This window comes from Pan troglodytes, chromosome 5 (genome assembly GCF_028858775.2).
Source record: "Pan troglodytes isolate AG18354 chromosome 5, NHGRI_mPanTro3-v2.0_pri, whole genome shotgun sequence".
In the NCBI taxonomy this organism is placed as follows: domain Eukaryota; kingdom Metazoa; phylum Chordata; class Mammalia; order Primates; family Hominidae; genus Pan; species Pan troglodytes.
In genome coordinates, this window is record NC_072403.2 from 87590820 (window position 1) to 87607350 (window position 16531).

The following is a 16531-nucleotide window of genomic DNA, read 5'->3' on the forward strand; positions in this document are numbered from 1 at the left end:
CTTTGAAATCTAGATGCATCTTATTAAGATAGCATGATATGCTTTAATTATTTAAAAAAAATGTTTTTGGCCAAGTGTAGTGGCTCACGCCTATAATCCTGGCACTTTGGGAAATCAAGGTGGGAGAATTGCTTTAGGCCAGGAGTTTGAGACTACCTGGGCAACATAGTGAGACTCCATCTCTAAAAAATAAAAAATTTTGCACTGTAGTACATACAATAATGGTGTATTGTATAATAATGTTATAGGTTTGATGAAATAAGGTATTTTGGAGAAATTGGCCCTTTGCTGTGATACTAGTTGCTAATATATATACGTGTGTGTGTGTCCTTTTTTTTTTTTTTTTTCAGACGGAGTCTGGCTCTTGCCCAGAATAGAGTGCAGTGGCGCAATCTCAGCTTACTGCCACCTCTGTCTCCCGGGTTCAAACAATTCTCATGCCTCAGCCACACGAGTAGTTGGGATTACAGGCATACACCACCATGCCTGGCTAATTTTTTTATTTTTATTAGAGACCGGGTTTCACCATTTTGGCTAGACTGGTCATGAACTCCTGGCCTCAAGTGATTCTCCCATCTCTGCCTCCGAAAGTGTTGGGATTACAGACGTGAGCCACCGTGCCTGGCCATTACTAAAATTTTAACTCAGTTTTTTCACTAGTCTTTTGTCTTTGCTTATGGTGGCTATTGCCATGGGGAAAATATATTTCCTTATGTCATCAGATGTATCATTTTTCTTTTAAAGGCTTTTGAATCTACTGGCTTTGTTCCTAATGATGTTAATTTAATAACTTATTTGGGGCTGGGCACAGTGGCTCATGCCAGTAATCCCAACACTTTGGGAGGCCAAAGCAGGCAGATCACTTGAGGTCAGTAGTTCGAGACCAGCCTGGCCAACATGTTGAAACCCCGTCTCTACTAAAAATAGAAAAATTAGCCAGGCATGGTAGTGGGCTCCTGTAGTCCCAGCTACGTGGGAGGCTGAGGAAGGAGAATTGCTTGAGCTCAGGAGGCAGAGGTTGCAGTGAGCTGAGATTGCGCCACTGCATTCTAGCCTGGGTGACAGAGTGAGACTCAGTCTCCAAACAAAAAACAAAACAAAAAAACCCACTTTTATTTGCTTTGTCTTATTAGATATATAAAATAGTTTCACAATAGTAATGCCAACATAATTACTAATAAAATGATTTTCAAATTATTTTGTTTCCTTGTTTTTGATGACACTAGCAGGTATATGTATAGTCCCACTAGGAATGTGTATTTAAATTAGTATATTTTTAAGTAATTTGAAATTGTTTATTTCTGTTTGGTATTCTACCAACTAAATAGAGAGTTAGGTTTGTTGTTGTTGTTGTTGTTGTTTTTTAATTTTGTTTTTTATAGTGAGGAATTGCATTTTATTTTCATTTTAATTTTTATTATGTAAATTTTTTGGATGGTTTCAGCATCACATCTCAAAAGAAGTAATTTTCAGAGAAATCTAATTTTGTCTTGATTCCCTTTATTCTTTTTTCCCTATAAGTGACTTGTTTTAAAAATTATGTGGCTTAGCTTTTTTTATATATATATATATGTAATCATATACCACTTTTCTTGGAAAAACTATACACACTGTTTGTTGACACCTTGATTTTTTTACTTGACAGTATGTTATGTAGATCACTCTACAGCAAAGTATTTACAAATCTTTATCATCCTTTTTATTGTTATATAGTACTTCATTGGATGGATATACTGTAGATATTCAGTTTGTCCCTACTGATTAATAGAGATTTTTTTCCCCCAGTCTTTTGCTATTACGTATAAGACTTCACTAAAACCTTGTGCATATATATTTTTTTCATATCTGTGTAGTATATTTGTGGGATAGATTCCTAGAATTGAAGTTGCTATTTCAGAGGTGAAATTCACATGTAGTTTTGCTAGATACTGCCAAATTCCCTATCTAAAGGTGTTAACATTAGCCATTCCCACTAGCAGTGTATGACTCTATTTCCCTGTAATCTTGCAAAATATGTAGTCATACTTGAATTTTTGCTGATCTGAACATAGCACCTTCACATATTTCCTGTATTTACAGTGTAAGAATTTAAACAACTTTTAACATTTACTTTTTTTTCCGTCTTTCTGGGTTTTTTTTTTCCCTCTGCAACAGCTCTATTTTATCATAATTTGAGGAAATTTATTTTATTTATTTATCTATTGAGACTGAGTCTCACTCTGTTGCCCAGGTTGGAGTGCATGGTGTGATATCGGCTCACTGCAACTTCTGCCTCCCAGATTCAAGTGATTCTCCTGCCTCAACCTCCTGAGTAGCTGGGATTACACACGGACACCACCAAACCAGCTAACTTTTGTATTTTAGTAGAGGTGGGGTTTCACCATGTTGGTCAGGCTGGTCTTGAACTCCTGACCTCAAATGATCTACCCACCTTGGCCTCCCAAAGTGCTGAGATTACAGGCGTGAGCCACTGTGCCTGTCCTGAGGAAATTATTGAATTTGATGTTTTTCTCTTAATACTGTTCAGTTTTTCTTTATAAAGTTATTCATGCTGAAAAACTCTTAAGGTTTTTCCCACTGCAGGTTTCCTAGCTTTTATTTTGACATCTGGATTTCCTGAAGTGCTATTTTTTAGGTGTTTTTTAGATAGACAAGAAAAAAGTAGAAAAAAAGGAGTGAACTTGGTAGATGAAAATAAGATGTGAGCAGGCACGGTGTCTTTTGCCTGTAATCCCAGCACCTTGGTAGGATGAAGCGGGAGGATTGTTCGAAGCCAGGAGTTTGAGATCAGCCTGGGCAACAAAATGAGACTCTACCAGAAATAAAAATAAAAAATAAAAGATGTTTTCTGTCACTAACTTATATAGGGCATTGGTCTTCATGTACACATATGTAGCTTTCAGATTGCTTTTTTTTTGAGACAGTCTTGCTCTGTCACCCAGGCCAGAGGGCAGTGGTGTGATCTCAGCTCACTGCAACCTCCACCTCCTGGGTTCAAGGGATTCTCCTGCCTCAGTCTCCTGAGTGACTGGGATTACAGGCATGGTGCCACCACGCCCGGCTAATTTTTTATATTTTTAGTAGAGACGGGGTTTCACCATGTGAGGCTGGTCTCGAACTCTGACCTTGTGATCTGCCCGCCTTGGCCTCCCAAAGTGCTGAGATTACAGGCGTGAGCCACCATGCCTGGCCTGCTTTCAGATTTCTTATGATTTTTTGTAAAAGTATGTGCTTTATTACATATTTTTTAAATGTAAATATTTATGTTTTAAAGTAAAACCTACAGGACACATTGATTTATTTAGTGAACTGTAAAGATTATTCTGATATGATAGTATCATCTATTTTAAGTATACATGGACCATCTCTTAACAGTTAGAAATTTTATATTGTGCCTTTTCCCTCTTAAATTCATATTTCTTCTGTTCAGTTTTCCCATAGAATCTTAATATGATATACTTTTATGTAATTGAAAATCTTTTTATTATCCTATCACACTTTAATAGAGATATCCTTCACTGAAGATAAACTTCACTGAAGCTTAACATTAAGTAAAACTCCTGCTACTAAAGTTTATTTTTTAAAAGCTGAGTTATCATTATAATTATTAATGAACACTTGATCTAAAAAGTATTATTACAGATATTTATAATTATTAAATTTATTATGCAAAATAATATTGGAAATTTATCTTTTAAAATGGGTGAGGCTGATGGTTTCCCTTTTTATTCATTTAGTTCATCTATTCATTAATCTGTATTACCTGAATGAAACTTTCAGAACAATTTTACTCTTTCTTAAAAATTGACACATAACAATTGTACATATTTATGGAGGGAAATTTCTTTTTAAACTTTTTTGTTAGATACCAGTGCTGAGAAATCCTGGTTACATTCTAAATAGATAAATATGGAAATAGAATTGTATGATAATACTATAGCAAAACTTTTTTTATTTGAGACAGAATCTCACTCTGTCTACCAGGCTGGAGTGCAGTGGGGCAATCTCGGCTCACTGCAGCCTCTTCCTCCTAGGCTCAAGCGATCCTCCCACCTCAGCCTCCCAAGTAGCTGGGACTACAGGTGCCTGCCACCACGTCTGACTAATTTTTGTATTTTTAGTAGTTTTAGTGGTTTTGCCATGTTGGCCACCAGGCTGGTCTTGGAACTCCTGACCTCAAGTGATCCACCCACCTTGGCCTCCCAAAGTGCTGGAATTACAGGCATAAGCCACTGTGCCTGGCCACAGTTCTTTCCTTTTGAGTTAAATGCCAAAAATGACATAGTAATCAAACATTTAAAAATTAAAAATAATTTGTAATCCAGTCATTAGGTACTGGCCTTCCAGATTTTGGAGAAATATACTAAAAAAGCTTTACCAAGATTTGAATAGCTAGTATACTTGTTACTTTTAGGTTTCTTTGTTTTGTTTTGTTTTAACCAAATACTCTCAGAAGTAATTGGAAAAACTGAAATCTTGTTAATTTCTATATGCTTTTGCCAATACAGCCTTTTTTAATTTTTAATTTTTATTTTTTGAGACAGAGTCTCCTGGCCCCCAGGCAGGAGTGCAGTGGCGCGATCTTGGCTCACTGCAACCTTCGCCTTCCCAGGTTCAAGCAATTCTCTTGCCTCAGCCTCCTGAGTAGCTGGGACTACAGGCGTACGCCACCATGTCTGGCTAGTTTTTGTGTTTTTAACAGAGACAAGGTTTCACCATGGTGGCCAGGCTGGTCTCGAACTCCAGACCTCAGGTGATCCGCCCACCTTGGCCTCCCAAAGTGCTGGGAGTACAGGTGTGAGCCACCACGCCCAGCCAGATTGAGGATTTAAAAGTTGATTACCATGACTAAAGCTACCATGCTTGATAATCCTTCAGAAGATCTTTGTGTGTCCCAGGGATATATACATAATGTCTACTTGGATTTTGAATAGCTTACAGGTAATGTATAGGTCTGTCAAGCTAAAGGAAGTAACTGAGGCAAAATTAATATAGTTAATAAGTTAATAGAGTAAAAATTAATATAGTGAGTTTATGTGAGCCACATTTGAGGACTGCAACCTGGGAGCATAGATTTAGGTTCTCCCACATGTATGCTTTGATTAGCAGCAGTTATGAGTGAGTTTTTTAAGGAAAAAAGAAGAGACTATTCCTAAGTTGTTTACCAAGAATTTACATTAAAATAGCTAACAATAGATATGGATTGGCCATACTTTGTTCTTTGTATCACAAATTCCTGGAACATGAAGATAATGAATGAGGACCACAATGTGCAACTTGTGATAACTTTTTTTTTTTTTTTTTGAGATGGAGTCTCGCTCTTGCCACCCAGGCTGGAGTGCAGTGGCATGATCTCAGCTCACTGCAACTTCTGCCTCTTGGGTTCAAGCCATTCTCTTGCCTCAGCCTCCTGAGTAGCTGAGATTACAGGCATGCATCACCACACCCGGCAAATTTTTGTATTTTTAGTAGAGACAGGGTTTCACCATGTTGGTCAGGCTGGTCTCAAACTCCTAACCTGAGGTGATCCATCAGCCTCGACCTCCCAAAGTGCTGGGATTACAGGTGTGAGCTGCTCGGCCAACATTTTAGGTAATTTATCTGCTAGTCAGGAAACTACCAGCAAGAAAAAGCACAAAACACCTTTAAATAATTGCCTTTGGGCATGGATCGGGGGCTATGACTGAAGTCCCTTACTTATGTCTCTCTGGGCCTGATAAATTTTGCATATCTCACAGAGCTCAGACTGCTCTGAGCTATTTTTCTTTTCTCAGGTCCATATGGATCATTGGTTTAAACTATTATAGACTGGTTTCTCCATTTGAAAATGAGTGTGGAATTAAGAGAAATCCTTTATTAAATTTAGTTCACAGTGTCTTCATATCTTTCCCCTTCTCTTTCACAGAATCTTCTCTTTGTCTTTGGGCTTCTGCAGTTTCACTGTGCTTCTTTTAAGGGATTTATATCTTTTGTTAGTTAAGAAAACATTTAGTCATTATCTCTGTGGATTTTACCTTTCTACATTATTATTTCTAGACCTCCTAATAGACATAAAACCATCATTTAAAAAAAAAATCCGTAACCTATATTTTATGTTTAAAAGCAAAAAAGGAAAAAAAATGGCTAATGGAATGAAGAAGTATATCTCTGTACCATATTCTGAATAATTTCTTTAGCTCTATCTTCCAATTTACTTTTATCTTTAAGCTGCTATTTAATCCATACATTGGATTTTTTTTTTTTTTACTTTTAAAAGATTTCAATGACATTTATCATTTATAGAACTGCTGTTGGTTCTCTTTCAAAGTTGTATTTTCGATAGTGTGTCTAATTTTTTACTGTTTTAATTCTTTGTTTTTCAGAATTTAAGTGCTTTTAACATACATATGTCTCTAACTTAATGGTTTCTATTAGGTTCTCTTATTATCTGATATTCTTCGGTGCTAAACTTCCTGAATATCAGTACTTTACTTAAATTACATGATGTGATAATTTTGGGTGGAAGATAACATTGATAATTTTCACATATTTAGTATTCTCAATGAACTATTCATTGATGCAGCAAATACATATTGAGTACAGTGTTCTAAGTGTTGGAGCAAAACAGACTTTTTTTGTTCTTGTGGAACTTAAATTCTAGTAACTTGCTATGCTTATTAGTTACTTAATGATTAATGTTATAAACAGGAGTTGTCACATTAAGGCTCTACCCTGAAGTCTATTGTCTGTTAGCTACAGTGGTTTTTACGTTTTTAAATGCTTGGAAGAAAGAATCAAATGAATTCTATTTCATGACATGTGAGCATAATATAAAACTCAAATCTGTGTCCATAAGTAAAGTTTTCTTGGAAAACAGCCATGCTTATTTATAAATTGTCTATGGCCACTTTTGTGCTACAGCAACAGATTTGAATATTTGGACAGAGTTGAGTAGATACAACAGAGACTATATGATCAAGAAAGCCTACAATACTTACTTTTAGCCCTTGGCAGAAAAAGTTTGCTGATCCCTGTATTAGTGTTTATTTTGTATAAATGTATTTCATAGATTGATATCCGGAGGCCCCCTTTAAGACTCCCAGTGAATGACTGAGACCCCAGAGAATAGTGGATATATATCCTCGGATGAAGCATTGATGAAACCATTCCATAAACAAGTGACTGTCACCCACACTTTGATTGTGTTGCCAGGACACAGGCAGATATTTTTTGTTTTTGTTTCTGGGAGCGTGTGGGTTCTTAAACACTCTGGACAGTAATACCTGGCTTTATCATATGCCTGACAGCATTGCTGCATAGTACCAGAGTTAAGCTGTCCTTTCATGTTTTATGCCCTGGTGCATTTTTATGAATTAGTATGTACTTCCCTTGCCTGAGCATTATTTATAATCTCTGAAAAATTTAAGTGATACCATAGCAGAACTTTAGAGACAATCTTAGTAGCTACTAATAGAGGAGTGGTTAAATTAAAATTTTTTTTGGAACGCAGTTGACTGTTAGTAACTGATACCACAGAAAGCAAAACCATCGATAAAGGGGGACTACTATGTAGTATTTTTGGATAAGTCCTATGGTAACCAGTCAGAATAGCAAACTCTAGGCTTGCCAATAACTGTCCACTTTCTAGAATTGTCATGAGATTTATATGAGATGATGTAATTCACATAGTATATGACACTAGCAGTTTTCTGGAAATAGCTACATTTTGTTATTATTAAATGCAGTGTTATTGAACCTTTGTAAACTGATGTTTCTTTGCAAATAATGTTTATAGTTGCAGGTCTGACATCAGTAAGGTCCATGTTTGTAATTGGTTTTCTAGTCATTTGATCTCTTTTCGAACAAATGGATTCATCTATTCACAGTAGTTCTCTTGATGCTGTGCTGGCATTACCTGGAAAACTGTCTTAGGCTGGGGTAGGGCGGTGGATTTAAAGTTTTAGGGACTTCCAGACTGAATATATCATCATGATTTTATTAATGGGAGTACTCTAATCTGTGAGATAATCAGCCATAAAATTTTAAAAACTTATTTACACCTTATTTCCTCCCAGTAATTTGATGTAGATTACCAAATTAGCACAAATAAAATAATGGAAAATCAAAACAATTAGGAGGTGAGTAGATGTGCCAGGATGCTAAAATAATTTATATGTTGTATTTTAATTCAACAGTTGTCTCTGAATTTTCTGGGAACTGAAATTGTGTCCTGTAATTTTATAATTGTATGGTAAAGGAATCTTTACAAATTTATTTTGCTCCTTTTGCCTGTTATATACTGTGATCTCTCTAAAGTGATTGTTATTGATATGTTTATATTATTATTTGCATCTATTGAAGTATAAAGTATCAATTTCTGCCTGTACAGAAATTTTGATACTAAGGCAAAAGTTCTTATACATAAGCACAAGTTGAAATGACAGCTGATTGCCATATTTGGCTGTAGTGTTCTCCAGATAGCAGCAAGGCCTGATAAGCAGGGGAAATGCTTACTTTTTACTCTCTGGAGAAAGCTGTCCTAAGATCCTCTACACTAATTGTCTCAAATATCTTTGGAAAGATTCACATGAAAAGAAAGTAATACAATAAACCTCCATGTTCCTACAAATTTGCATTGTCTTTAGGAAAAAAAAAGTAGGCAGTTGAATTATTCTTAAATCCATGCCAATGCTATCCACCATCATTCCCAATAGCTGTATGTTTTTACTACTTTTAAATGGTTTTCAAATAGTTGTTGATAGATTATCACATTATAGCATTTTTGACTCATATTTCTGGATCTTTTTTTTACAGTTAAATCGTCGATCTGAAATTGTTGCTAATAGCTCTGGTGAATTCATCTTGAAGACATATGTAAGACGAAACAAGTCTGAAAGTTTTAAAACTTTGAAAGGCAACCCAATTGGACTTAACATGTTGAGCAACAATAAGAAATTGAGGTATAGGCACTTCACCACACATTCCTACAGAAAAGATAAAGGAAGAGTTTGACACCAAAAACTTAGAAGCTAATAGGCCCAACCTGTACCTTTTCTTCTGAATTTGTCAATAGGGCCAAGAGGTAGCATGGTCCCAGTATGTGGATTCTTTGCTTTGAATCTTAGGAGTAGGATTGATTGCAGTGTCTCTTGTTTCTGAATAAAACATTGCAAGAAATACTTTGTTAGGGTATATCATGATTTTGCTTTCATACATTTAGTAGAATCTCAGTCATAATATTTGAAGAAGCACAATAGAGTGGTGTGGTCATGTCTCCTTTAGGAAATACTAATCAGGATTGTCTCAATAGGGGACTTAAAAATTTCTTATTCCTCCTTTTTACAATAGTGAACCACCGTTATTGGTAGGATTGGGTATCAGTAGCAACTCAGAAATAGGGTTGAAAGTCACTTTTATTTCTGCTGTCTCAATTTATACATAGACAAATGAAGTACATAAAAGCTCAGTAACTTTCAAGTCAGTGGCAAAATCAGAAATAGTATTTAGGACTCCTGATTTTTATTTTAGTATTCTGCTTTATTTTTAAAATTTTCTCAACCTCCGCCTCCCGGGTTCAAGTGATTCTCCTGCTTCATCCTCTCGAGTAGCTGGGATTACAGGTGCCCACCACCATGCCCAGCTAATTTTTATATTTGTTATTAGAGACGGGGTTTCAGCATGTTGGCTGGGCTGGTCTCGATCTCCTGACCTCAGGTGATCTGCTATTTTTAAATTTTTCTTTAATTGGATTGGAAACATTTGAAAGACAAATTCAGGAAATGGAAAACTCCCAAAAGACAATTGGGTTTATCCATAAATTTTTTTTTGTTGTTGGTAAAGGTTTTTGTGTGTTTGTTCAGATTTTAAAAGATTTCTTTTATAAATGTGTATATAATTTTTCCGTGTTCAAGTTATTTTTTGTTTCTTGAATCTGCAGTGAAAATACGCAAAATACGTCATTATGTTCTGGAACTGTAGTTCATGGTAGACGTTTTCATCATGCTCATGCACAGATACCAGTAGTAAAAACAGCAGCCCAAAGGTAAGAATTTTAATTGTCTTTGGTTAGTATATACATGGCATCCTCTTCAATAGGTTTTCACTTTTTTTAACCATTTTTTTCCTTTGTGAAACCTTACTGTTTTCACTGTCTGTAGAGAGATATATCTCTGAAATAATTCATGACATGAAATTATATTATTTTATATCTGCTTTTGAGTAATCACATTCTGTAAATAGAGAATTTTTCACTAAGACCTGTTGTATTGCATTATAATCCAGAGAATCTAAGATGATACTGAAACTGATTTACAATATTGACCTTAAAGTGTTTGACTGAGATATCTTCAGTTGGTAGTTTAGCTCTGAAGAGTAAAATTACAGTTAATACCGTACTTTCTTTATAAGGCTTATAAGAGTTCATAGCATCAAAACAAGTCACATTAGTTTTAAATGTTGGAGAAAATGTTATTTTGTAGTTGTAGTTAGATTTAGGAGTTCTCATTGATCTTGAAAGTACTGCTTGACTCGAAATAATGAAAGTAACATTTAGGGAACCATTTTTGGAATGTTACATGACCTTTCAGTTGACTGAAATTCTTAGGCTACAAGAGTTAAATAAATAATCTTGTTTATTGCATTACAAACAGTTCCTTATAACTAGTAACATTTTAAGATTTGGCATATATTTTAGATGCTGTTCTTCATTTTTTAAAAATGTAATATCTAGACTGCTCGTCATTTAGAAGACACGTCCTGAACCTTGCTATATTTTTCTGTTTACATAGATGTGCTATCAGATCTTTTACTTAAAAATGTTAAGTAACCTCATACTTTATGATAAACCAACCTTTTGTTTTTGCCTTAAATGTATTATTGTATCAAATAGTGTTCACCTGAGATGCTTGAGAAACTTAAAAGGACAAATTACTGTGCAGACCAAAAATTGGCTTACTCTACTGCAAAGTATACAAGCTCTCTGGCCTACATATGGCAAAAACATGAGAATAAACAATAAAAGGAGAGTAATTAGGGGAGAGAAAAAGAGTAGACACATTCTTATGCCCTGATCATACTAATAGAAACCATTGCTGATAAAGCTGTCTTAATATTCTGATAATGTAGTCTAAGTTTGAAATACTAACTTAAACCTTATAATCAATTTAGGTGATTCATTTACAACCAAAATTATTACATTATTTTTTCTTTTGAAGTTGTCTGTTAGTTTGGAATTACTAGTGACCTATTTTCCATTCCTCATTTCCTCACTGGTAATGTTAAAAAAAAAACCCGTTAATAGTCTGGAAATTGGGTTGCGATTTGTTTTACTCTAGGTCTCAACACCTATAACATTTTGCATGTGTATTATTGCTCATTTACATAAAAGATTAGATTCAGTTGATATGAACTAGTTTATACTGGTAAAATGTTTCTTTAAAAACAACAACCTGAGTTAATTTGTATTTAAGAAATAATCCTAATTGAAAAATTCTTAACGATTAGGGGCAGCAAAGAAAACTGTATAATCAAGTCAGCAGGACAGATTCTACTTACATTTGTCTTTTATTTATTCTGTATAAGAATAAGCATTTCTTATTCCAACTGCAGTATGACTGTCACTAAAAAGATTTTGATGTTCAAAGACAAGTCATTGAGAGTTTTTCGGTTTTCTTCCTTCAAAAACATTGAATGATTTTATGCTACATACCAGGCATAGATGAGGTGCATAAAGATGAATATGATAAAATCCCTACCAGTAAAGCTCAAGTTTGATTGCAGTAGAGATTGATTAGGGTACAGAAAGACAAGTAAACAAATGATTACATGCATGGTTAGGGCAGCAGTAGAGCTATACAAAATACGTGTAGTAAAAACTACAGAGAAGGGAACAAGAATTTATAAAGGAAACGTTAAAGGAGTTTTTGAGTTTACCAGGTAGAAGAAGAAACTGCATGCAGTAGGAATCACGTCTTCAAAGGCACAAAGAAGGGCTTTAACTAAGATTGTTGCTTCCAGGGATTTAGCACAATTGTTAGACTTCAGGTGAGGGTAAACACATTGGCTTTTACAGCTTCTCCTAAATTTTCTTATTTTCTGAAGTCTTAATTTTTTTTTTTTTTAATTATAGAGATAGGGTTTTGCTCTGTTGCCCAGGCTGTAGTGTAGTGTCTCAGTCATAGCTCACTGCAGCCTCAAACGTCTGGTCTCAAGCAATCCTTCCACTTCAGCCTCCTGAGTAACTAGGACTGCAGGCATGCACCACCGCACCAGGCTAACTTTAAAAAAATTTTTTTTGTAGAGACGTGGTCTCACTTTGTTACTTAGGCTGGTCTCCAGCTTCAAGCAGTCCTGCCTCAGCACCGTAAAGTGCTGGGATTACAGGCCTGAGCCACTGCACCTGTCTCAAGTCTTATAATAATTTGAAATGAAAACAAAAGCCATCCATCTGGTAATTCATACATAGTGTATTCTTGGGGTGAGTGGTATATCTTGTCTTTTAAGTAAATCAGTCCTGCTAAAATCTGAGTAATTCGTAGTTCTTTAGTAATAATATGGGAACGAGTGCTTTACACCTTTTTATCTAAACAGAATGGTGAAGTTTGTTAAAATATCACATTAGATTAGGTAGTCTTTGGGTCATAATTAAGATTCCAATCTATTTTCTTAACTGCTATTCCAAATGTTAATTAAATTCATATTTAAAAGATAGATTGTTTATACACTAATAGTGATAGAGAAGTATGGAAAAAAATGCAGAAATTTAAAAGTCTGTAGTTCATACCATCCCTGCCCCTAACTTCAATCTGACTTGTTGAAACAACACATTTTATGGGTTGATGTTTTGCTTACACTTTCACATTTTTTGACTTTTTATTAAGTATAGATAAAAAGACTTCTAAGAACCTTATAAGAAATTCTTGTAATTCTTATAAGGTTCTTAGAAGTCTTTTTATCATCTTTATCTTTTAAGTATTCCCCCGCAACTTAGGGGGATATGGATGTCTATGAAAGCATATATAATTCATAAATAGGAATATGGGCTCCTAGAGTAAGTAATATTTAATTATTAGTGAAAAGCACCATTTTGAGAGGTTTTTTGTGTTTGTTTGAGACTGAGTCTCGCTCTACTGCCCATGCTGGAGTGCAGTGGCGTGATCTCCACTCACTGCAGCCTCCACCTCCTAGGTTTAAGCAATTCTCAGCCTCCTGAGTGGCTGAAATTACAGGCGTGTGCCACCATGCCCAGCTAATATTTGTGTGTGTGTGTTTTTAGTAGAGATGCGGTGTCACTATGTTGGTCAGGCTGGTCTTGAACTCTTTACCTCAAATAATCCACCCACCTTGGCCTCCCAAAGTGCTGGGATTACAGGCTTGTGCCACCACACCTGTCCCATTTTGAGAGAATTTTTGAAGTTGTAAATGAGGTCATTGATACCAGAATTTATCTATTAGTCTTTTTCCCTTCCTTTTCTTTTGTTTTTTTTTTTTTTAATTTTAAGGCCACAGTTATAGTACTAATTGAAGGTAATTTTTCTTTTCTATATTGTATGAAATAGTCCAACAAGAATGTAAGTTGACATTTTTACAAAGTCCTACATTACTAATAATGACTTTTCCCCGGTTTTATGTTTTATTTTAACATGAAAGCAACTCTAGGGCAGGACTTGATAAAAACACATATTGAAGGTACCTGTAAGAATGCCATGACTTGTTAATCAGATACATTATAATGAATGCATTTTTTCTCAAGGATAAGAAAAATGAGCATTGCTGTGTCTTTGTGTGTGTGTGTGTGTGTGTGTGTGTGTGTGTGTGTGTGTGTGTGTGTATATATATATATATTTTTTTTTTTTTTTTTTTTTTTACTGTTTTCCTTTTCCTAACTCCCTTGGCTTATTGGGAAGTATTATACCTAACCTGTTTCTTCTACCTCTGTTTTTCTACCTATTTCCTTTCCTCTGTACAGGTGAGTATAAAAAACAACAGAGGCCGGGCGTGGTTGACTTAGACCTGTAATCCCAACACTTTGGGAGGGCAAAATAGGAGGATAGCCTGAGCCCAGGAGTTCGAGACCAGCCTTACCAACATGGCGAAATCTTGTCTCCATAAAAAATACAAACATTAGCCAGGCATAGTGGTGCACACCTGTAGTCCCAGCTGCTCAAGGTGGGAGAATCACCTGAGCCTAGGGAGATCAAGGCTACATTGAGCTGTGGTTGTGCCACTGCACTCCAGCCTGGGTGACAGAGCCAGACCCTGTCATCTCAAAAACAAAAACAAGAGAGTACTAAACTGTTCTTATTTCTTGGGCACAGCAGTATAGAATTGGAAGTGGCTACATTAGGTATTAATGCCTAACTGTTGGTTTTCATTTTACTTTTTCTGGAAATGCAGCTATATAAGAAATAAATACATAGGATAGGACAGACTAGATTTAAACTTTTATGTTTATATTTTGCTTCACTTCTTTAATAGGGATGTGATTATATTCCCTTGTTTTTCTGTCATTTATCTAACCTTCTATGTGTTTTTTAATAGCAAAGATAAAATTTCAGATATATTAATGTACATTTATAATATTCTTTTCCTTTTGAAAATTTTTTTAAAATTTGTATTTTTTTAATGTGTTCATGTAAAAACAAGTTACTATATTTTTTTTCTTCATTTGCTAGGATTAAATTGGTATTTTAGTTGCATACTCCACATGATAGGAGTATAAGAATTGATATAGGAATTTGGGGATTTTGTAAATTATGCTTTGCTTACAGTTAGTTCCAAATATTTCATTCCTTTTATAATAAGGATAAATAATATTAGACATGAATCTCATTTTATTCTAAATTGAGGGCTTATATAATTTCATTCTCGAGTAATTGATGTTAATAGCTTTTTGGAGTTTTCATGAACTATGGAGAAGGGTGGAACTTTTATACATTGGACTTGTGATAAGAAGCCATGATTTTAAATTATAGGCTTTTCCTTGTGTCCCAAATCATATACCATATTTAATCTAAGACTTTTGTGCAAAAATTTCTGCCTTAAAAAATTTTTTTTCTTACTCCAAAGGAAATAATCATACCTGATATTAGGATCAGTCCGGAACCAGTAAAAATTTTATAACTTCTAGGAAATGCTATTGTTTCTTGAAGACTATTTCTGTAACAACAGTAGTCTCCTCCTTATTTGTGGTTTGATTTAACCATTCCCTTATTAGTAGATACTGAAGTTGTTTCTAAATTTGCTATGATATCATTATTGAATTTTTCAGATATTGAGAATTATGTTCAGGTGAGGGAAGTACATACTATTTATAAAAGTACAAAGGAGGTACCATGGCATTAAACATGAAAGGACAAGCTAACTCTTCTGCTATGTAGCAACACTCTCGGGCATATAATAAAACCAGGTGTAGTATACAGAGCAAAAAACCCATGTGCTCACAAAAACATTTGCTCGTTTTCTGGCAATGTAATCAGAAAGTGTGGTTGACACCCATTTTATTTATGAAATGTTTTTACCAATGCTTCATTTTGGTATATTGGATTCGGTACTATCATCAGTTTCAGGCACCCATTGGGGGTCTTGGAAAGGATCCTTAGAGAATAGCAGGGAATATTGTATTCTAACATATCTTCAAGTATTTGATAGTTAAAGCCCTTTTAAGATTTTTTTATATTTTTGTGTATTCATCTTCCTGTTTATTTTGTATATTGACAGAAATCGAAAAACAATTTAGACATGACTCAAAACATAGTATATTATATATATATAATGTATTTAAAACAAGTTGATCACAGTATAATTTTGCCTTAATAACTATAGTTACTGCAACTACAGTGATATATCAACAATGAGGTCTTGCCTCTTACATTTTTTTTCTTTTTCATGTTTTAAGCAGTCTGGACCGAAAAGAAAGGTAAGCTTAATATTGAAGAAATTAGAGCATGGATATAGTGGTAAAATATAAAATTATTTATATGTTTTGAAAAATATTGGTTGAATTAGAGTTTATAATTAAAGCTTTTTTTAATTTTAAATTTTTAGTTGACATGTAGTAATTGTACATATTTATGGGATACAGAGTAATATATCAATACAGGTATACAATGTGTATGATCAGATCAGGGTAATTAGTATATCCATCACCTCAAACATTTTTTGTTGCTTTGTGTTGTCAGCATTCAAAGTCCCTTTTTCTGGCTTTTTGAAAACATAAAATAAATTATAGTTAACCATATTCACCCTATAGTGCCACAGAAAGTGAGAACTCATTCTTCCTGTCTAGCTGTAATTTTGTATTTGTGAACCCACCTCCCTCCATCCTCTCCTCCCCGACCCTTCCCAGCCTACAGTATCCACAGTTCTACTCTCTATAATAAAAGGAAACTTGTTGACAGTACAACATGGTATTTGGCTTATATAGGTGGTATTTGAGGCTCATTCTGAATGTACATTTTTCTATAATGGTTATATATATTTATGCTAATAAGTGACTCCTTTCTTTTAAAATAGAATATTTCAGTGCTTTAGTAGTAAAATTGCTTTCAGTTAC

The 16531-nt window shown here is 34.7% G+C and overlaps 1 protein-coding gene across 23 annotated transcripts in view; it reads left to right on the plus strand.

Moving 5' to 3' along the window:
* SENP6 (SUMO specific peptidase 6) overlaps window positions 1-16531 on the plus strand; it is a 114065-nt gene that overhangs the window by 22906 nt on the left and 74628 nt on the right. For 8 of the 23 annotated variants that reach the window (XR_010158071.1, XM_009451568.5, XM_063813202.1 and 5 more), the window contains 3 exons: window positions 8794-8939; window positions 9917-10021; window positions 15878-15895. Coding sequence is in view for 16 of the 23 variants with exons in the window: in XM_009451568.5 (XP_009449843.1) it covers window positions 8794-8939; window positions 9917-10021; window positions 15878-15895 (269 nt within the window). In the remaining 7 variants the exon portion in view is untranslated. Of the gene's footprint in view, window positions 1-8793; window positions 8940-9916; window positions 10022-15874; window positions 15896-16531 lie in introns of all 23 variants that reach the window. The other 15 variants (XR_010158072.1, XM_003311361.6, XM_063813212.1 and 12 more) reach the window with 2 other exon arrangements.